Source organism: Anopheles funestus, chromosome 2RL (assembly GCF_943734845.2).
Source record: "Anopheles funestus chromosome 2RL, idAnoFuneDA-416_04, whole genome shotgun sequence".
Lineage (NCBI taxonomy): Eukaryota > Metazoa > Arthropoda > Insecta > Diptera > Culicidae > Anopheles > Anopheles funestus.
In genome coordinates this window covers 10396228-10418468 of record NC_064598.1, presented here as the reverse complement: position 1 = coordinate 10418468, position 22241 = coordinate 10396228, and the positions used below count along the sequence as shown (strand labels likewise).

General features: G+C 43.5%; 1 protein-coding gene across 1 annotated transcript in view; it reads right to left on the bottom strand.

Annotated features, from left to right (window-relative positions):
• Positions 1 to 333: 333 nt before the first annotated feature.
• Positions 334 to 22241, bottom strand: part of LOC125764664 (serine-rich adhesin for platelets-like) — a 37151-nt gene continuing 15243 nt past the window's right edge. The window contains exons 7-12 of the mRNA XM_049429106.1: positions 8508 to 8716; positions 7507 to 8404; positions 6024 to 6550; positions 3863 to 5814; positions 3594 to 3792; positions 334 to 3525 (exon numbers count right to left, since the gene is read on the bottom strand). Coding sequence (XP_049285063.1) covers positions 2968 to 3525; positions 3594 to 3792; positions 3863 to 5814; positions 6024 to 6550; positions 7507 to 8404; positions 8508 to 8716 — 4343 coding nt within the window. The 3' untranslated portion in view covers positions 334 to 2967. The remainder of the gene's footprint in view (positions 3526 to 3593; positions 3793 to 3862; positions 5815 to 6023; positions 6551 to 7506; positions 8405 to 8507; positions 8717 to 22241) is intronic.

The window sequence follows — 22241 nt, the reverse complement described above, 5'->3', positions numbered from 1 at the left end:
TTTTCTAGTAATTTTCGTGGAAAATTTCACCAAGGAATTGACTAGACAGCTGGTTGACAGATAGGAAATAAGGAGTGAGTAATCTTGTTGGATGTTTTCTTGGTAACAGACATGTTTCATTAAATGAGGATATCAACGAAAAGAAAGCGGTGATGGCGATAAGATGAGATTCTAAGCAATCCTTAGATCAAGCGAGCTCTCCAATAGTCCGAAATAGATCCGGAAGACTCAGGCGAGTTGATTTTTGAAACGATGGAGCATTTCACATGCTACACATGCCCAATGGCGACCACAACTCGACGAAACACGATCAATCGGGTAAGCGTACGTGAATTTGGTTTTTTTTTCTATCCTTTTATTTTGCCTTTTTAATTGCGCAATCGGTTAAACAGATACAAATTGTGTTATAAATATATAAAATATTATGAAATAGTGTGTATTTGATCGCACACACACAAACAACGGGAAAATATCGAACCACTAGTCGGTTTCGACGTTTCTCCCCGTTATGTGGGATGTGTGTGTGGAGATTTTTCCTCACTTGTTTCACCGTTGTTGTTTATATGTGCTTGTCCTTTTGCTTTTGTTCGTATTCTGTTGTTGCTAGTGCAGCTGCTTCTTGTTTGAAATAGTATTACGGACAGCACACATTCATCCATCGCGAAATTCGTTTCAATTTTTCTTATGCTGGTGTTTATGGGTGTGTTTTTACTTCTTGTTTTCGCCGGTTCTTCCTCCACATTGCATGTATAATAGAGTATGATGTAAATGTTCATTCTTTTGATTATCTCATCTGTTCCGAACGTTGTTTACGCTTTAAGGATATATTCTTATTAGGTTACGTTTCACCATTTCGAGTAGTAGTAGTAGTAGTAGTAATAGTAGTAGTAGTAATTCCATTTATATGCGCTAGAGTAGGTGTTGCGTACATTCTCTTCACCAGATTCTACTGCCTTTCTGTATTTCAATTCTACTGCACTGTTTCCTGTCCTTTAGTGTTAGAATTACTTTCATTTCAGTTCAGTTTTGCGTTATTTTTGCTATCCTTGCTTTTGTGAATTAAGCTCCAAAATTGAACAAAATACGCTACTTTCCAAAGGCTACAGAATAATGTCGCCTTGTGCACACGCACAGACACACCTTGCCCGGGAATTTATCGGGAGCAAAACACGTTAAATTATCCTTTCATTTTGTGTGTATATTATAGTGTGTGTCTACTATTTACGATACCCACAATGGGACAGAGGCTACTGACAGTAAACGGGTTACGGGGCGCTATTCAATTTAAACACTACTAAACGCTATGGGAATTTGCTGGGTTAAAATATTCGATCATTTTCACGGCTCCACGCGGCGGACGCGTTAGTTATGCTAGCGCACATTACTAGGCTCTGGCCCCTATCCGCTTGTTGGTTTGTGCACAAACACTTTCACAATTTGCTGTACTATCCCTTCAACATCGTTCACAAACTTTTGTTTTATTTTTCCTACCAATTATTAATAAACGTTACCATATTCGGTTTAAAGCGATAATCAAAAGGCAAAAGATAGGCGAGGGCGAGAACGAGAGAGTGGCGCGCGCAAAAAAAAATGGATGAATAGTAACAAAACAAGTTTACACAGAACACGAGAAGTAGGCCATATAACGGCCGCTGAGCTATATAAAACATTTTTTTTGCTGAAACAAAAACAACGAAGAAAAGCTACATACTGCACACGAGAACAGAGATTAAAAAGATGGATAAACTAAAAACAAAAAACCAAACTATAGTGTAGCAGAGCCTACAAAGACACCAAAAAAAGCAAGCGTAGAGCGAAAAGGAATTGCGATTAAATGTTTGCCAATGATCGTCTCCACTTTTGATGCATGGACGAGTCTACTCTCCGCCGTTACCGCCTTTACTACATACTGTTTTCCACGCATTTTCATTTTCGATACTGTATCTGTGTTTGTGTGACACATGTTATTGCTAGAGATTAATGTACGCAGGGCGCCTGCACACAGCTAACTGAATATTGTTGATGTGCCCCGCTTGGCTTCACTTGCCTCCTTCCGTTTCCTTTCTCACTCTCCCACCACTTTGCACGCATGTCATAGCGAAGAAAAAGCGTTCCCGTGACGGGCATCGCACAAGGATTGAAACGTAATATATAACCTACTAATCATCATGCTTGGCATAAAAAAAAGATACACACCCTATTCGCTAATCCAGTAGTAGTGGCTAAATAATTATATCGAAGGGAACTTCGGAGATGTGTGTTATCGTTGCTTGCTAGAGCTTTCTGCTTTTCGTTTCGAACCGCCGATTCGATTTCTATCCCTTGGTTTGCATGCATTGTTCGATTTGTAGCGATTTCTACGGTTTTTTATCTTCGTCTCGTGAATATATCACTGGCCCACACATTTCCACACACGTTGCACACATTTCCACACACGTTGCAAAACCATCCAATGCCAATGATTGGTAGTGTGCAACGAATGTATTTACCATTGGTCAATAGGTCAAGGGATGCTTATTTGCTGTGCTGGTACATGAATGTGTCTAAATGATTATTCAAAACTGAAAAATTGGGGTGCATTACGATGTGAGAACAGGACTTAAATATGCATCTACCCAAAAGTTCGTCTTCTCATGCAGGGTTTTAAGCTTCTTTTTATCTTCTTTTGTAAAGTACGATATTTGCTCGACAATAATGGTTTCCTTGATGTGGATAATTTAAGAGTAGTGTATGTGTTTTTGTTTCCTTTTGTCCCCTTGTTTTTGGTGATGATAATATAAAATTGCCAGAGATTGGTTTTGCTTCTGCTTCTCATCAAATGTTTTGCTCTTTAAACGTGCCATCCTCACTAAACTTAAACACGGTTAAACAATAGGAATATGCGTTTATGGGTTTTTAAACGACCATCGAATAACTATACTCCCTTTTCAATCGCAGAGAGTCGCGCTTCCTTCGCACTTAGTGACATCACATTGCTTGCGGTATTGGTACGAGCAATTGGTCAGCGGGTTGTTGTTCCGGCGGAGAGGAAGCTTGTACGACGTCCACCGATTCATTATTGCCAGTACCGTTCGTTTCGGCGATGACCGCCGTCGTTGTTTCGGGCGCCTGCTGTTCGGAGGGAGCCGGCACTTTCGGTGGCTGTGGCTTCTGAATCGGTGCCGGTTTCTTTACACCGGGCGCTGGCGAAACGGCGGTAGTGGATTTCTTCGCCGGTACACCATTTTGCTGGAGCTTTCGAACCGTCGGTGAGGTTGCAGTGGCTTTGGTAGGAGCCAGTGAGGTGCGCATTGTTGTCGTTTTACCTGTCGCCGATGCGGTGGTGGACGATGTCTTCGTCGCTGCCGTAGTTTTAACGTCCAGCGCTTTCTTTGCGGCTACTGTGGTGCTGGTCGGTTTGGCTGCCAAACTTCTGGTGGCGGTAGTTCCCGTCCGCGGAGCTGTGCTACCTGTGGTGGTGGTGGTTGTCTTGGTGGATTTTGTGGACGTTCCATCAGTCGTGGTAGTACCGTTGGTTAGTGAACTCTGAAAGTCGAAAAACCCTCCGTTTTAGAATGAATGATTACGTTGAGTTATGAATAAATCGCTAGTACCTTTGCGGCGACGGTTCGCTTTGCAGTGGTGGTCGTTGTGGTTGTCGTTTTCGAAGGAACTGAGGCACTCGATACGGCGCTCGAGGGTCGCGAGGTGACTGTGCGTGTCGTTGCAGTGGTCGACAGACGGGAGTTTGTTTTTCCTGTTGCGGCACTGGTGGTGGTGCTTGAGGATGTAACCGATTTAGATGCGGCAGTTCTGTGAGATGATAAAAAGCGTTAAAAACCATTCGTATAGTTTAATGTTTTTTAGCCTGAGCTTTACTTACCTGGTAGCCGAACTTGCACTGGCCGTTTTCGTTGTGCTGGATGAAGTGGCGGAAGTCACCTTTGTTCGGGCGGCCGCTACCGACGAAGTCGCGGACGTTGTCTTTGATGTGGCAGTTTTTGCCGCATCGCCGATCGGTTTCTTGGCTGCCAACGATGGTTTGCTGGATGCAGCACTTGCGGGTCGTTCCTTTACACCATTCATTGCCGCTGATGTTGCGGTCGTCTTTGCTGCCGTGGTCGTCGTAGCTGCTTTCTTAGCATCGGTAACACCGACTGGCGTTTTACGTGCTGCTCCAACTGTGCTACTGCTGCTACCAACACGAGAAGCGGTCTTGGTAGCACTGTCTTTGGACGCAGCAGAGGATGGTTTTGCGGATACACTAGAAGTTGGTTTCTTGGTCGCAGGAGCCGTTGTCGATGCCTTTGGCTTAGTAGACTTGCTTGTTACAGTAGCCGTGACTGCTGCTGCTGCTACTGCCACTGTGGCAACCGTGGCTGCAGCGACAGTAGCTGCAACATCTTCAGAAGCTTTTTCCACTTCCGCTACCTTCGTTTCTACGACTTCATCACGTTTCTCCTCTGTGACGGTTGTTGTTGGTACAGACGGTAGAGGATCTACCACTGGCTCAGACATGCCCAAAAGATCAGCACAACCTTGCGATGCCTGCAGCGCTTGTTCGTTGCTAGCTAGTTGCTCAACAGCTGTTGGAGCTTGAATGGAAACAAGCTCCGGCTCCGGATCATAAACGGATGCTTGCAAAGCAGATGATTCTTTGTATAAATTCGTTGATTCATGTTCCTCCTGGCCGTCAAAATTGCTTTCCGAGCTCTTCGCCGAAGTTAAATGCTCAATCGAAGATTGCAGCATCTTGAATTCTGGACTTTGCGATATATCCGAGACCATACTTTTCGGCACCTCATCCGAGGGAATTGGATTGGTATAGCCGTGATACATCATGTCGTCCACCTCCGCAGCGCCACCCGAAACATCCATTGTATCTTTGTGCTCCACGTAAAGTTCTTCCTTAGCGCTACCGTTTGTATGAGCAGCTTCTGGGTCGACTTCGTTCAACGGCTCTTCGTCGGTCATGGGAAGTTCCTGCACCTTGTTTAACAATTCCATCTCATCCGTTGCGTACTGTGCGCCGTTTGAATTGGCACCGGTGTGTAGAACATCGTCAGCACTGTCATGCGAAACGTATTCACCATTCGTTATGTCAGCAATGTTTGAAGATTGTATTTGCTCCACAACCGTTTGCTCACTGAATTGGGTTAGATCGAACGGATGTACCGCCATCGGCGATCGTAAATGAGGCTCACCGGCACTGTCATCGGCAGTGTTTTCTCCATTGTCTTCTCCGTACACTTCAAACTCATGGGGCCGCTTGTCCATCTCCGTTTGGAACACCGTTTCGGCCGGAACGTCCAGATCTTCCATCGACGACATCGTACCCTTGCGGGGACTTTGTGAAACGATTGCGTCATCGCGCAGTTTGATGTTTTCGTGCAGCTTTGCATTCATCTCACCAGCAATCGATCCGGTTACCGGGACAAATTCCTTTGCATCCGGATTCAACTGCCAACCATAGTCTCCACTGCCGCCACCATCCTGCTGCTGCACGTTCATCGATTTTTCTTCGGTTTCGTACAGGTGCTTCTCTTTTAAATCTTCACCATCGGCAGTCGGACTCATTGTATCGTCCATATCAGAACCGAATAGATCCTTCTCGTGGATATATTGTTGCTGCTGCTGCTGCTGTTGTTGTGCCGGGAAATTGTCGATCGGAGATTCCGGCGAAAGTGGTTGTTGCTCGGCAACTGATCCACCGTACATGCTAGCCTCCATGTTCACGCTATCACTGGGAACGTAAGGTGCTGCTGGTTCAATGTTTTCTTCGTTTAGGCAATTGGTTTCAAACAATTGGTCCGTTGTAGTAGGCAATGAAACGTCCTGGAACAAACAAAAACGAAACATTAATTATGATTTGTATGCAGTACACACTACATTGGACTGTTACACCATTTCACAGACAAACACATCAACACAGTACGCACAAACTAAACTGCACAAGCAATGCAAAGAATGATGCGTAGCGTGGCTATTTTTTCACTATTCACACACTCCAAGCACACGGCGAAAAGAAGAAAACGAAGCCATACCTCTTTGAAATCGTTCAGCAAATTGACAACTTCCTTGGTTTCAACACCACTGATGACATCATCAACTTCTTTCGTACACTCCGACACGGTCGATTCCGTGTTGTCGCCAAGAATATCCGCCACCACCAATTCACTGGTATTCGGCACAGCCGTCGTTTCGTCGTGATATTCCACCACTTCACGATCCTCCTTCGATGCCTCCTCTTCGCGTGACAGCGTTGGTGCTTCCACTTCCTGCTTGTAATTCGCCTCTCGTTCGAAGTGTTGTTCTAGTTCCTGCACTCGCTGTGTGTCGCTTTCCTGCAGAAGCTGGTCGCTTTGGTCGGGTGCGAAACTGTTGCTGTGCTCAAACGTATGCGTAATTTCTTCCGAAGGTGTGCTTTCCGGCAGCTTTTCATGCGCTGGTTGCGATTCTTGTTCCTGTTGCTGTTGTTGGTTATTCACCTTCACGTAGTCCCATTCGTCTTCTTCGGAATCTTCACAGCAACCGGCATCATCATCCTGTTTGACGTCTGCACCGCGATGATCTTGACACAATGCGTGAAAGAGACAGAAAGCACACGGTGAGGAGGTTTGATGATCGCTCACGAAATTATACAAAATGACGGCAGCAGCGTAGGTACAACAATGTCTCCCGCTTGCACCGGTTGCGTTACCGTTCGCGTTTAGAAGGCACGATGTGTACTTTTTATTGCAATTTACGTTATTGCCGCGTTTCAAACCAAACAACTGATTACCAAGATATGGTAGATGGGACAAACAAAACGTTTAGATATTCACGGCACTGGCAAATAAAACTGAGACAGTCTGCTATGATTCATCAGTCGCTGGCACAAAAACTGACTGAACGAGAACTGAGCATCGCATACAGCGAACGCGCGAGATGCGTGAAAGAGAGGCAGAGCGTGTGAGAGTGCGTTCGAAATGAGAGCGAATACCGAGGCGTTGCATTTCGTTCGCCCCGATGCAAATAAATATCGCCCTGCTCCTAGAATAATGGTCGCCCGAAGAACGCAAACGTCAAAACTTGGCTCAACAGTGTTTGATGCATAAAGACGATGAGTACTGGACGAGTTATTTCGTTCCTAAAATAGTTCAAATGTGATCTAAAGCAAAATTTTCGTGTGTTTCCGAAAAATTACACGACATTTTGCTTTTAAAAACCCATTTGCATTGGGTAAACACACATATGGGGAGATAATCAAGAGAAATACAATTTTGTTTGAAAGTAAAAAAACTATTCGTAAAAGAGTGAACAATGAGAAATGTGTGGAAAATAATATAACTCTTGCTTCAAAGTTTTCCGGTTTTTCTACTACATCGAAGAAAATTGCTGATTCCAGCTTATGTCTTTTTCCAGGGACAAACATGTACAGGACAATTAAAACGTTAAGCATATTTCGGGAACATTAGAACAAGAATTAAATCCTTGGAGGAAAAATGACCTCTGAAATATAAATGGTAGCATTTTCTCACTACTCACCAGTAGCATAATCGCTGTCGAAAACCTTTTCATGGTGCAGATCCTCCTTCTCAGCGCCGTCATCCGTTTCAGCGAAATCGGAATGCTTCTCCTCCGTTATGAGTTGACCGTCATCATCATCTTCGTCCTGTTCGTGCAACATTGCCGCACCGCTAACCTGCTGCTGCTCGATCAGCTGTCTTCGAATCGCCTCCGGAATGCCGAACGAATCGAGCTGATCGATCAGTTTGTTATCGACGATTGAATCACCACCCAGCAGATCGTTAACGATCGGTTCGTCAATCGATTTGAGTGGAACTATTTCATCTGCGTTTAGTTCTGCCTTCAAGGTGGGAACGATTTCTGCAGCTTCATTTTCCGTTGCACCCAGCAGCTCGTCCTCGGTTTCGTTGGGCTCATCATAGTGATGTTCGCCGTTACCGTTTACGTGCGGCATTGCGTCACCCAGATGCTCCTCGGACAGCTCAACCGGATCGGCAGCGCTGACGCTCGATGGTGATGTAGGGTCTTCCTCTTCAAAGTCATTGGTACTCGATACGGCCACATCGCTGGGTAAATCTAGTGGCGCATTTAGCGATTGCGCGAATGGATTGTGATGGTCCATGGTATGTTGTTCTACGCTTTCTATATTCGCGATCTCATGCTCGATGTCACCATTATCGAGGTCCGACGATTTGACTGCCTCCTCTAACAGTGGACTAGGCGATTGCTGTTTGCTGTCGTGCACACCGTCAACGTCCGTCTCTGGTCCGAGGCCACCATCTGATAGGAAGCCCATATCATCCATCGGACCGACACATAGGGCAGAGGCAGACTTTGGTTCCAGCATAACACTTTCAGCCATAAAGTTTTGTATGTCGTCGAACGTTTTATGATCTTCCATGCTGAGTGCGTTATTCTTTAATCGAACGTGAAACAAAACCAATAACATAACAATTAAACAATATTATAAACTACTAAAACACAGCAGATACTCGATTAGACGACCACAAAATACATACCTCTCCTAGAAAACCATTACTGGCGGCACCGTTAATCTCCATTTTTTGGCTGGCTCGTAGTTTAGCGTTAGTCTCTATTTCTTCGATAAAGGGAGTTTCCTTGATGATGGTTTGTGGATCTTTCAGGAACACTATTATCACCGTAATATTGTCTCTAGTTTTATCCTTGGCAAAGGTTATTAAATAATCAGTTACTTTCTGTGGATCATCTGTGAATGAAAGAATGCGAATTGATAGAATAAAGCATCAATAAATTTTGCGGCCACTAATAATCAAGTAATAAAAATGAAAGGACGTTCACTCGTCTATTGCAAACAACAGGAAGCTGACGTGATCCGCAAATATTCGCAAACCTGAAATCGATACCAATAACAAGGCTAAGCAAACAATCGATCACCATACATGGGCACCCGTGGGGACACTAATGGTAGAAGGAAACCATTCCCCGCCTAGATCAGAGTGACGAATATTTACAAATTTGCATTGCATGACATCACGCATTTGTTGAAGGCACGTATTTGGCTACTGCTCCGGGTAGCCAAAATTGTGTTTCAACAGGTCATAGTGTACCTTTCCGTTAGTAATGGAAGGCTCCGACACGACACTAATGGCTTTACACTTCAACGAACTGTCACTCTAGTGCTGTCAATTATCAAGAAGCGTTCCATACACATCGTTGATTAGTTGGAAGTTTGCTATTGACCCCAAAATGAAATTTCCCTCAAACATTTTTGGATATGATTCCCATACGGGAAAAAATTACAAATTCGTTCATAAAAATAATACAGAAAAGTATATTACTGATCGGTTATTAACGCATTTGCATACACATTGACGCAAGGTGTAACACAGTACGATCGCGCACGAGATGGAGGCTTTACATACTTTCCACATGGGTTTTGCTTGGCAAAAATACATTCAATCATTTGCTATTGCATTCTCACGCAAACAACCGATCCGCATGGTAGGTACAAACAGCCAACAATCCACTCGATGCTGTGTGTGTGTGTGGAATGTGGATAATTTTTCGCAATTTTTCTCGCACCACTTTCCATTCTTTCTCCGAATTGTACGCTTTTCAAACGTGCCAAGCGTCTTGGTCTATTAAAAAGTTTGATAATTATCTCAATGAGCTTGCAAAAAAAACAAAACAACAAAGAGATAAAGCCTCACTACATTCCACAAATCTACCAGAAATAAATACTACAGCCACAGACAATGATCAACAAGCGAGTGGAAATTTTGGTTTTAACGGTACATTCACTTCGCTTCCGAAAAGCTCAATGTCGGTTAATCAGATGGCAGATTGTGTTAGCTTTTCCACCAAAAAAATTCCACGTGGAACCGCGTACCGAAGAAACGAAAACGTTATGGAATTTTGGCAACATTTTGTTTCCTCTTTTTTTTGATTTTGCGGTTTACGGAATGGAAAAGCGTAAAGTAAACTATTCAACTCTGATGATTTTTTTGTTGCACTAATTCGCAAATAGTTTGGTGATATGAACAATGATGGTGAGTAGTATTACTGATGACGAAGGTTAGTGTTTCTGTTTTAACAACAAACAGTTCACGCTAGATGGTCACGCTCTACGTGCCTGATTTGAAAATTACCCCTGTTGCCGAAATAGTATAGCCATAGTATGTAGACAATAAATAAAACAATTTAAATAACAAATACAAAATTTTCTACCCTTACAAAAAGAGAATGGAATGGAAAGAAAATGTTTTTTGTATAAAAATAGCCACATTATGGTAAAATAATGATCGCTTTGTTGCGTCAATTCAAAAATTGAAGACATGAATCAATAAATAGCACAATCATTTTCTATTTCTAAGTGTATCTGCAGTTTTTGGCCAATGTATAAATTTAGCCTTTTTCTTCAGGTGGTGAGAACAATGTGTATTGAGTTCGTGAACAATTCAAAAACAAAAATGAAAGGTATTCAATTTCCATTTTTAAACAAATCGATTCATAATGCATGTGGGCACCAATCTATGTACATATGCAATGTTTAGACACTCGTCTAAGTCCCCCCTGCTGATGTGTTTCACGGAAGTTTACCATTACCGCCGACCGACCAGCCAAATAGCTGCAGGAGCTAAAGTATGACGCAAATGGGATTAGTGTGAAATTAGTGTCTCTTTTCTACTACATTGCGATAAGCAAAGAGTTTTATTTAATATGATGCTTTTCATAATTGTGCATGTCACAGCACAGAGTCCTTGAAACGTAAGGCGGGACTGCTTTTAATTCCGGAAAATGTTTCCCCGGGAGGTTGGTTTATCTGTCGTGCAGATACACTTCCCCAGACACACAGCATCTGCAGGAGACGCTTTGGAAAAGGCAACCCCAGGCAAGGAAACTACCAACTGAATGCCAACGCAATGCTATTTTTGGAGTGGTGTAACCCCATAGGTACATATCGTACTGGTACTGGGGCGCTGTACTCACTACGGGTGGTGCATCGCACAGCAAGCTACAGCAATACACAATCCCATGCACACAAAACTGTGATCGAATTTTTAGACTTTGACAGTGATCTTCATGAAACGCAACCCTCAAAAACTCACTTTGGCCCCCAAAAAAAGAAGCCCTTGACCGAGACGACCCTTGAAGAGCTCGTCGAAGTGGAAATAAAACGGAAAAATTAAACAGCACACCGGAAACGTGGCAAAAATGTTGCAGTACGGCCGCGTCCCACAGCAACGAGATGAAATTAGAAAGAGTTTTTTTTTTGAACGGCTAATAAGCGAGAGCGAGCGAGCCCCGGCATTGGGTCGTTGGGATGGAGAAAATGGACAAATAGAAAATCGGTGCAAAGAAAAGTAATACAGAAGGCAACAAACGGACCACGAATTTCGGGTGAAGGGAAATCTGTTTCAATCGGATGCCATTGCAAACCATGCCTCCCCCCCTTTCTCCCTTCCCCCTTCTATGGGTGGATGGAAATGGTGTGACAGCAAACATCAAAGCAGCAAAACAGAGATCTTGTTTGGGTCTGGAGGAAAAGCCGCACCAGCATTTCATCGTCCACAGCTCAGTGGAGAGAAAGTTTTACCGAAAAATTTCCCGCCAGGGGCCTTCTGTGGTTGCTCTCTTTCTCTCTCTCTCCCAGCCCGTCTCTCTTCCGTTCCTTATCTTTTCCACGGTAAGCAACGAAAAGTGACCAACCCGCTACTTTTCCGTGGCCTCAATCAGTGGCGCGACTCGGAGGCCCCATTTTTTCCGAATCGTTTTTCAAGCCGTTTTTCTTTCCAAACCAAAAACTTTCATCAATCTCTCTCCGCCGGCTGGCAAGACTTTGGGTTGTACGTGGGACCCCTGCTTCCTCTGCCCAAGGCCACCGATTCCCTCCTACTATGTTTCATCCGAACACAGTTCTGTCGGATGCGTTTCGGAGCATTGCACAGGCACGCAAACATGTGCGCAGAGGCCGAGAAAGCACATCTTCTCCCCAACACCCCAGTGGGTACCGGTAAAACGATGCATTCAATAAAACCGTTTTGAATCATAATTGGAACCCTGACCGGCCGGCCAAACGAACGGAACGAAACGAAACGATCGGCAGATCGAGCAGGACGTGGGGTTTTCTCTAGTTGCGGTTTAGGCCTGGATGGATGATACCGATGCAGAAATGGGTGATGATGAATCGACTACGGCAAGAAAGGCTACTGCGATTGCAGCAGGGTAGAGCAACGTATACGGAAACGTAGGTATGATCGTTACGAAGCAAGCAGTCGATCAAGAGCATCACGATCACCGCGAAGCGTTGCTTTAGTGATAATTTGTTTCTCTCCCAAGTTTCCCACTTTGTGCTATCATGGACACGATTTTCCTTCCGTTTTTAAATGTAGATCTCCATTTTCATTCCATTATCTTGCCGATCACACACACACACACCCACCACGCTCTGTGTCTGCTTTTTTCTCCATATTTCTTCACTACTCCATCATCATCTTTTCTTCGTTAAATTGCTCAAAAACTGTTGCACTACCATTGTACGGCTATGCAGAAGAGATGGAAGCAGCAATAATGTTATTCTTTCTATTTAATATTTCATGACATCTATTTTTCTAGGCCTTCCACTTCTTCTTTATAACCCTGTCTTTTTTTTTTGCTACCTTGATCTTCTATTTATTAGTTGCCGGTTTTATTTCTTCATTCCATTCCAAATGTGTCTCCTCTCTATCGTTTCGGTTCCCCCCTTTGCGGTGGGGATCATTTTCCATTACCACTTATTTACTCCCACAATAAAGGGGTACAATTTTGCTTGGTTAAGCTAATATTTTCTATGTTTTCCACTACGTCCGGTTATTTCGCAATTTCCCAACGCCCTTCTCGTTTGGGTTAGGAAAAAAAACAAGAAAGCTCCTCGGGACCGTTACTCATGGATTTTGCCAAATCATATCCCCAAGAAGACAGAAACACCCGTACACCAACACCATGAGCTCTCTATGTCCCACACTCGCAAGTTAGCAGAATCTAATCTAATGGTCTAACAGAAAATGGTAGAAATGATCTCATTGCTGCACTCGCGCTAGTGTTGAAGGGGGTTTGTCCGACACCATACCACCAACACCACCGGGGCTATGTTTATGACTATTATTGCGGCCATTATTATTATTACCGTCACACTGTGTCTATATGGTGCTGGGTTCGAGTAAAGCAAGAAAGAAAAAAACAAAACTACAATCGCACCAAAATTGGCGTCACACATAACTGCACCATGGGCGTGTGATGGTTGTTGATGATGATGGTTGGTGTCGTTGTTTTAAACATCCATTTTGCAACATCGGCCCGGTTCGGTGACAAAACAAAAAAGAATTAAAAGGGAGGGTAATAGGTGGAACTAAAGTTGACCGAGTAATCCCAGTAATATGAAAATTAACTATAAAAATCCCATTAAACATTTAAAAATAAATAAAATAAATATCTAGTAAATCCTTGCAGCGATCTTATTGACTTCTATTCAGAAAAATATCTACAAATTTAAAACTACTTCGTCAATAAAATGAATAAAAATTCACAAATGATTCACAAGTTCTGGACATCGAGTTAGCTTGAAACTGAGGTCATTGAGGAAAGCTTCCATGAAAAATACTCGTCGAGAAGATGAGCAATCTTTTTTCCGCAAACGTTGATCTTCCGACAACGATGCCATAAAAAACCTACACTCAAGACTGATTTCTTGTTTGCATTTTCTTGCTACTGCTTTTCACATTTACGATCAGATGAAACCACCAAAACCAATGTGTCACAAAACGTAGCAAAAAGCAAAGGAAATGGAGACATATTGAAATAAAATTTTGCAACCCCCCCAATATAACTCTCTGACTGATTGCTTTCACATACATATTCCGGAGGAAGCCGCGAATGTTTTTGGGACTATTGCCGACATTCGGTTTGGGGTGGACGGAATATATTCTCGATGATCTCATCTGCATTGCGCTCCCGTTATGCATAAGCAAACGAAACACACTCATAGCGGACGGTAGCCGACGATGATGATGATCGCATCGGGCGCAACTTGGGCGTAGTATGCGTATACCCTTCGTGCTCTATCATTGCGTATCGAAACTCTCGCTGGTACGCACACCACAGCACATACGGCGAGAAATGGTTCAGGACGAGAGAACGTCCGTGTGCGCATAATCGGTGTTCACAGCTGTGGGGTTCTAGGGTGTGATAAGGTAGAAGCTGTTGATAAAGAAGCGTAACGCACATCTGATACCATGACCTACGACAACTGACACTCAACATAGACGCAGAGACACAACGATTGCACACAGTGTCGCCCATGAAGAGAGAGAGAGAGAGAGATTGTGTACATAAAAAGTTTTTGTTTTTTTAACAAACTTTTATAATCATTATTTCTAAGAAATTAAAGATAAACAGAGTTACCTTCGAGGGTGCACCTTTTTTGCGTTTTATTCATTGCAAACACCACTACTGTGGTGTGGTAGTGAACAAAGGGCCTCGTTTTGTATGCGATTTTGTTTGTGTTTAAACCAGGTGATGATACAAACATGGCTGGATTTTTTTCCCATTCATTCATTCATTTGAGCTCACAAGATGTACGTGCGCATTCGTATGGTTTCTCTGCAAATACATCGTACAATACAAAACCGTTTACACACACGGCAGTTTGTTTGCAAATAATGGTTTCTGTTTGATGCTTTTATAGCAACTTAAAACCGTTTTTCAAAAAGCCTTCCAAATGCATTTTGTTCGTCTTCATGTCATCTAGATCTTCCATCCGGTTTGATGCAGACAATGAAAACAGTTTTCCATCGGTTGTAGGAAACAGCATCAGCACAGAGGCAAAGAGAGAAATGCTCTCTTGCTCCACTCCAATCAGAAAACTTCTTTTGGGGCGTGTTGCACTTGCATCTCCTTCGACCGGTGGGGGGGTTGGTGTTGCATTTCTTTCAGCACTCCATTTTCATCATTCGAGTACACACACACACCCTCTTGCCTACTTTTCATGACAAATCGGGTGTCTAGCGAGCTCTGACGATCCGACCAACTCCTCCTGTTGCTCTTCCTCCAAACAAGTGGTAGGACATTTGCTGAACGAAGGCGAGTTGCACAGTGAAATCAGCCTTGATTGCTTGTACAGCAGCAGCAGATGGCGCATCTAAGAGAAGGCTTTGTGTTTTGTGCCGTTGCAGCAATGCACTTTTTACACAATTCTAGCACAAGCTTAGCCAACACGAACGGCCATCCTCCGCGCGGCAAACACCTTTTGTTGGGGGATGTTTGCGCAAACAAAAAAAGCAATAGGAAATATGTTTCATCGCAGAACCAGATGTGGAGGCGCCGGTGTAGTAACCCGCCAGCGTAGTGATTCGTTCTTTCGTTCGTTCGTCCTCGGCAGAATAACAACGATTATATTGTTCGCTCGTGCGCTCTCCTTTCTTTGTGGAGTGCAACATTGCACACATTCCGAACATGATGGGATTGCAAGTTACCTGAGCGAAATGATTGCTTTGGAGGATTGCTTTTTCCTCTGGCCTCGTCTATGCCACACACACCGACACATACACACGTACACCTGCTCAGGACATCCGCGGTTGCGGGAAGTTAGAAACGGAGAAAACTTGTGCACATTGTTGCACATAGTGCGCGGCTTAGCGCCTTGGATTTACACACGGAGAAGCCAACAGTGCCAGCGATTATTAGTGTTTTATTATTTTTTTTTGGAGAGTTGGGGAAAAAGCGCGAAGAAAAGTGGCCATGCGGAAAACGGATGATGTCCGACTCCGCCCCAAACCGCCACCACTCGCCCTTTCGCTCTTGCCTCCCACCTCCCCTCCCGACGAGGTCATTGACGTGAGCCCACGGAAATGAGGCCGCCAGAGACGGTACCGCGTCCAAAAAAACAAAGAAATGAAAATTCAAGCCAAAAAAACAACAACAAAACGAATATGCAAAACCCTTGTCTATGTGTGTGAGTGTGTTGGAGAGGGAAAAAATAGTAATAGGTACTTATCACGCACAAAACGACATGTTTCATTGAATTTAGTATACGCAGACAGTACGGTGTTTAGCATATTCGCACACGAAAAACTACGTTCCGATACACAACACGTTTGGCTAATCAAAAAGAGAAATTGATTTTCTACAATTGCCAAAAAAAAATAACAACAACAAAAAACCAATACACCCTCACATTAATAATTGTTACACCTAGAAGTGAACCACACGAACCACCCCCTTCTTTGGAAAATTGCAATAAAGTGCAGGTGTGCAATGCAAATAATGAACAAAAACACACACATGAGAAACAAAAGAAAAAAGCAAACCAATCTAATGCAACAAGCAACAAAAAAAGGATCCTATTTGCACAGCCACCACAATTGGTCGGTAGCAACAGCAGCACCAGCAGCAATGGAAACAATTAACGATCATCCGATCAAATGCGTCCGATTTCGGGCAGTGGGATTTTTTGTTGTTGTCGTCGTTGTTGTTGTGGTTGTTGCTTCTCTTTTCTCTTCTACGCTTTATTGCGTTTTTTTTTTGCTCATCTCAGCGTTTTTTTTTTCTCTTCTGTACTTCCACCCACCCTCAAAACCGGGTGAAATATAACGGGCGGTGGTGGTGGGCGTTACGGTGAGGGTTTTTCGTAATTATATTTTCCTTTTGCTATTCGCTGCTTTCGTACGATTTCATTTCACGCACGCATCGCATCGGTGGGTTGAATTTTCCATTCCAGTTTAGAGAGACTTCTTTTTGTTATGTTTGCTGTTTTGGTTCAGTTTTGTTTCGATTTTCATTCTGTTTTCCATTTGCAGCGCAAATCTCTCTCATCATTTTCGTACCATTTTTGCTTCTTTTTTTTGTTGGTTTGTTTGGTTGTTCCAGAAATTGGAGCATTTTTCTTTAATATGAATTATAAGTTTTTCAAGCAAATGTAGTTAAATACTTATTCTTTTTTTGTATGACAACAATCTTCTGTGGTGTTGATTATAGTTGTAATGTCTTTTTCTTTTGAATCATGCTATTAAATTTTTAGACAAAATTTACACAACAAAAACACAATACACAAAAAAAAATGTTTAAAACATGCATCAACAATATAACAGGTTCCCAAACCACAAACAGAAAATGATAGAGAGAGAGAGAAACAGAGGGTTGTCGTTGTCGGTACCACTGCACAATTCACACTAAAATAGCACCAATATCAGATCCACTGTCACATTATAGTTTCACCTTTTTCTTCCCCCCCCCATCACCCCTTACGATTGCCCACTGCACGCAGATGGGGTTGAAGCACCCTTCAACACATCCTGCAAATATTGCCCTACCGACCAACAACACTGGATTGGAATTAGAACAAAACGGACGGAACGGACGGAGAGAGAGACACGCAGACACACGCAAGGGGGAAAAACGGGAAATTTAATATTCTGTACACCAGCAAAACGCACACACACACACAAACACGGGAAAATACACACACAGACACGCATTCACCCACAACTAATAAAAGGAACCAGAAAAACAAAAAAAAACACCAGTAATAAGGGGGCTAAGTGATATCGCGTGATCGAGTTTACGAATAATTATTATTCCGGTAGCAAATGGGGCAACTTATTTTTTTTCTGATATTTCTAACAAGGGAACACATTTTTTGTTTGTTTGATAAAATAAATGGCAGTAACACCTACATAAAACTTTGCGCAGAAAATGGCCACAAACTAGAGCACTCTGTGAGGCAACACTTGTGTTAAGGGCGACCAGGCGGCAAGGATACGTCACTCACAAGGATCTAAAAACTGTAACTGGTCTTTCTTTGCGTAGATGACTGTTTTACGTTGTTTTTTTCGCTTTACACTTTTGATTTGGTTAAAATATGATCACAAAGGATTTTTTTTTTGAAATATGTTTTCAATGAGGTTTTTCTTTTAATTTTCTTTTGGTTACTTAGCAAATCGTCACTACTTTCAACAAATAAATATTCGCAACTATTTCAAGAAGTTTAGAAAAAAGGATTGACGGGTTTTGCACACATACGAATCAACACGCACACACCCACCGGGCGCCCGGGGTTTGTTTGAACGCGCGGTCAAAAGCTTAGGGGCACGAACAGCACTGCACAGCACTCGATGACTAACTGAGCTGCCGTAGCGCTCCGGTTCAGTGTTGAACCGCGACCGCGAACACCACACCAAACACACATGGACACAGCTTGGTCGTGTTTTTTTTTTGGGGTGCGTGCGAAAGCGAGACGAGAACTACCCCCCCGTCGGCAATGGTGGAGCCATTCCACCCTCCGTTCGATCCCTCCCCATCCCCCACCCCTAGATGATTGTGGTCGCAGTGAGCGAAACAGAGCGAGCGAATGATGGCGATTCGGCCTCGGAGTGAATGGGAAACAACAGACGAACGTTTCTGCAAAACGCGCAGAGATGGAAAATGCGATAGAGCGAATTCCCTGAGGTCTTCCGTCTCGAGACGACAAACGCCCTTTGCATTTGCTTTTGCAGTTCCCCGTCCACTTTCCCCACCATCTATATCTGTCTCATGCAGCTTCACAGGATAAGATTTTCCACCCGCGGTGGGTGGAAGGGGGTAGTTGGGGGGGGGGGGGGGGGGGGTGTGAAAACCAAAAGCCGGTTTTTAGTACGGAATCGTAGCTGCCGGCACCGGCACATAATACCGGTGTGATCGGCGATGTTGCAGACTCTCTTGTTGATACACCGGCGTACAAAGGAGAATAAATGCAATCAACCACCCCCCGGCGTAGGGGTAGAGTGTCACATTGGGAAATAGGAAATACAGTCTAATTGAATTGTGTCGAATTGTGTTGGACTGCCCGGAGGCAGTACATCTTCCAGCTTCTTTTCCTAATCGTTATATAGAACACTTTTATACGTGTCATCGTATTTAACATCTTTATATACACCTTTCTCTAGTTCTCTCTCTCTCTCATGTTCAAAAGAATTTTCTCCAAGCATATTTCTGTTCTTAGTTTGCCGAAGGACAGCTTCTTTGTTTCGGCTAGGAATAGGGAAATGAAAGCGAGAGGATTTGCCCCGTGTGTATGCACGACCACACCGATGCAGAAAAGATGCATGCTCTGAGCGAAGCACCACAAATGCATCATCATTATCGAGGTTTTCTAGCATTCAGCTGCAGGGGGATGAAGTCATGTGCATCTGAATGCAAAAACACGCACACACCGGCAGCCGTTCTCGAGAGATGCATGTGCATGTGTGGTGAATGCTCTCAACATTTGCATCGCATGAAAGGTAATAACAGGATAGCAAATATGGAGGTGGAAATTAATTAATTGCAATAAGCCGTCAGGACACGAAGTGCATCGAACCTTACCCCTTCTTAATGGGCGGGACATTCATGTCCCGTTGAAAGGGTGTTTGAGCATTTTATTTATATTTAACTAGTTTGCTACAAAAAAAAATAAAAAAGAGAAACATATTTTATAGCAAATTCAGAATAAAAAATAAAAACTAAAGACCACAAAGTTGAGGAGCAAAACAGTCAAGAAAATGCCCCAATTTTCTTTTTCCATGGATTTTGCATATTTTGTGCCACAGTTGGGTGAATCTCTAAACCCCCTAAAGGGGTTATGCAAACGCAATCTTCATACGTGGATAGAGCACAATCACACAATTCAATTGAATGTTAACCCTTTTTGGATTGGGGAGCGCATTCAGATCCAATTGTGATTAAGGGTGGAATTCTTTCTTTCTTCATCTCTCCCTCTCTCTCTGCTGGAGGCGGCTAATGCTGTACTAAAGAGCTCCAGCTCCGTTGGTAAAACAAATGAAAAAAAAACCTGCTAAGCCGCAAAAGAAAAGCGTAAAAGTAGGAAAAAAAGGAAACTGATTGAGGTTAGCAGAAGAGACAGATGATTATGAGCCAAGAAAAGAAGGAAAATGGAGCGACTAAAATGAGCTCATGGTCTTTGGGTTTGAGTACCCTTTTAGAACTTCATGAATTAAATAAAAAGCAGAAACAGAACATTGGCGAGAGTGTTTGATTCTGCTGTTACAGGAAATGTATTTTTTCTCACCCGCAAAGATCGCTTTGCAGCCGCAAAGAGCGGAGAGGATCAGCTTCCGATCAACACGAAGCACACTTATAACGTTTTGTTTCGCAGTTTCTTTGCCTCTGCTTGCTTGGCACCACCTTTGCCTTCTCTGGGTACGTTCTTTTGCGAAACTGACTTTTAATGCTGCCAATTGACACGCTCTTTGCGCAGACTGACAGCTGAAGATGGGGATGATTGGGGAATCTCTTGTGTCTGTGTGATCCCTCAACATCGAGAGAGCGCACCGTTTTCATTCCGTCATCACGATCATAATACCAAAATCCGGCACAAACTTTCCACGCTAGCTCTGTGACTTTGAGTGAGCTCAGCTTGGAACACGCTAATGCCCGGCTGTATGCCATTTCGTTACACCCATTTTAACCGTACTCGGGACAGAAAATATACAGATTAGTAAGTGTACGGCGGTAAACAATAATCATCCGGTACAGAACAGATGGAAAATATATGGGGATCTTAGAGTTGACCAATTTTTTTTGAAGTAGAAAGCGCGAACAAAATTCATCCATCGCAAAGGAAACAATGTCGCGGATGTCTTATCTTTGCTATAATTAAATACGTTGCTTAGTGATAAGATTATCGATCGAATATTGTGTATCTGGACAGAAGAGTTGTGCATCATACTGAAATTCTTTATCTCATGCAAAAAAACGGCTTAATTCCGGTCGATAAAGATAATCCCCGGTGCAACAAGTTAGTGTGTAAACAACTTCTCCACCTTTAAAGAGCCTCGGCACACATTGCAATTCTCACAGCTCACGGCTTTTGCAGCCCTAATAACGGGCATGTAATGGAAACGGTTAATATGTGTCACTAACATTTTCTCCAATTTCCCCCGCAAGGGGTGATTGTACCTTTGCTTCATTTACCAACGATGGCACGTAGTGGTGTCTGCCGAGCCCAATCTCGCCAAACAAACATTTGTCAATTCGCCCTTCTTTCTTGTGGCCAATTTCGTTTTTTTTTTTTTATTACTATTTGCTTGCTGCTCTCGTTTTGTTTGCCGCTAGGTGGGTGTAGTACGATGGCCCTACATCGAACATGTCTTATGCATTACACGCACCCACCACGCAGCTATGTATAGGGCGAAGGGTTCCATCTTACTCCGATCGAACAGTTCCAATTTCGACGCTTCTGTCGTTCGATGCCCGCTTCCTGAAACCTGTCTCTCGCTGACTAGAGGCTATCAAGTGCGGTATTTTACGGTTCCGGCGACGTGTTCAATTTTGTGTCCCTACGAAAACGAAAAGGAAGCAATAAAAAAGGGACATGGAAAAAATTGTGACCAACCCTTCGGCTCACTCCCCAATGCCACGCACCACCGCATGCGTATAAGCGACCAAATCGTAGTGCTACAAAATTGGCGTAGGGTAACTAGCAAAACCTACAGGAATAAAGATGTTTTCAAACAGGAATGTAGAATTTGTAACGATAAATATACTCATTTTATTAGATTATTAATCTAGTGAGATCTGTATATTTAAATCTAAAAAAGGAGATGCCAAACAGCCTGAAAGTATGCAAAATAAATGCATTGGTTTCTTATCAAGACAGACAGATATAATTGTTATGAAACTTTAATAAGACATTTGTAGGACTTGGGATGTCTGACGAGGGAGAAATGGTACGCGTGCTTGGCTTGCGGTAATTCGTAACCCAATTCATCGTACTAGCCAGCAGTACACGACGATGACACAACGGAACGGACACAGTTGTTCCAGCTCGAAACGACGCCCCATACGACCCTGTCTAGTACCGTGTTGCGCCAAGGGTACATTTCACCCTCACCCTTCATTTATGCGTTTGTGTGTGCGTCGTTCAGATTGCCAGAGTCTTCAGCCAGAAAGTGTCAGATACTCCGTTAACCGTGCGCACTTCGCGTCATCCTCTCGCTCGCTCTCCGGAGTCATTGGGAATGAGTCATCGGTAAATTTCTTTCACAGCAACACGCTGGCACGTACACCATGTGCCTTTGCCGGTGTTGTATGGATTTGTCCTCGGCAACATAAGGGGAGAAACGGGTCCATCGCAAAGAACGCAACAAAAAAATCCTATGACTGTGTGTGCGCACAAACGAAACGCGTGCCGTATGCCGTGGTTTTATGAATCATCTGCTTGCGCGACCGCTAAACCCACAGTCCCATCCATCGTCTACGAT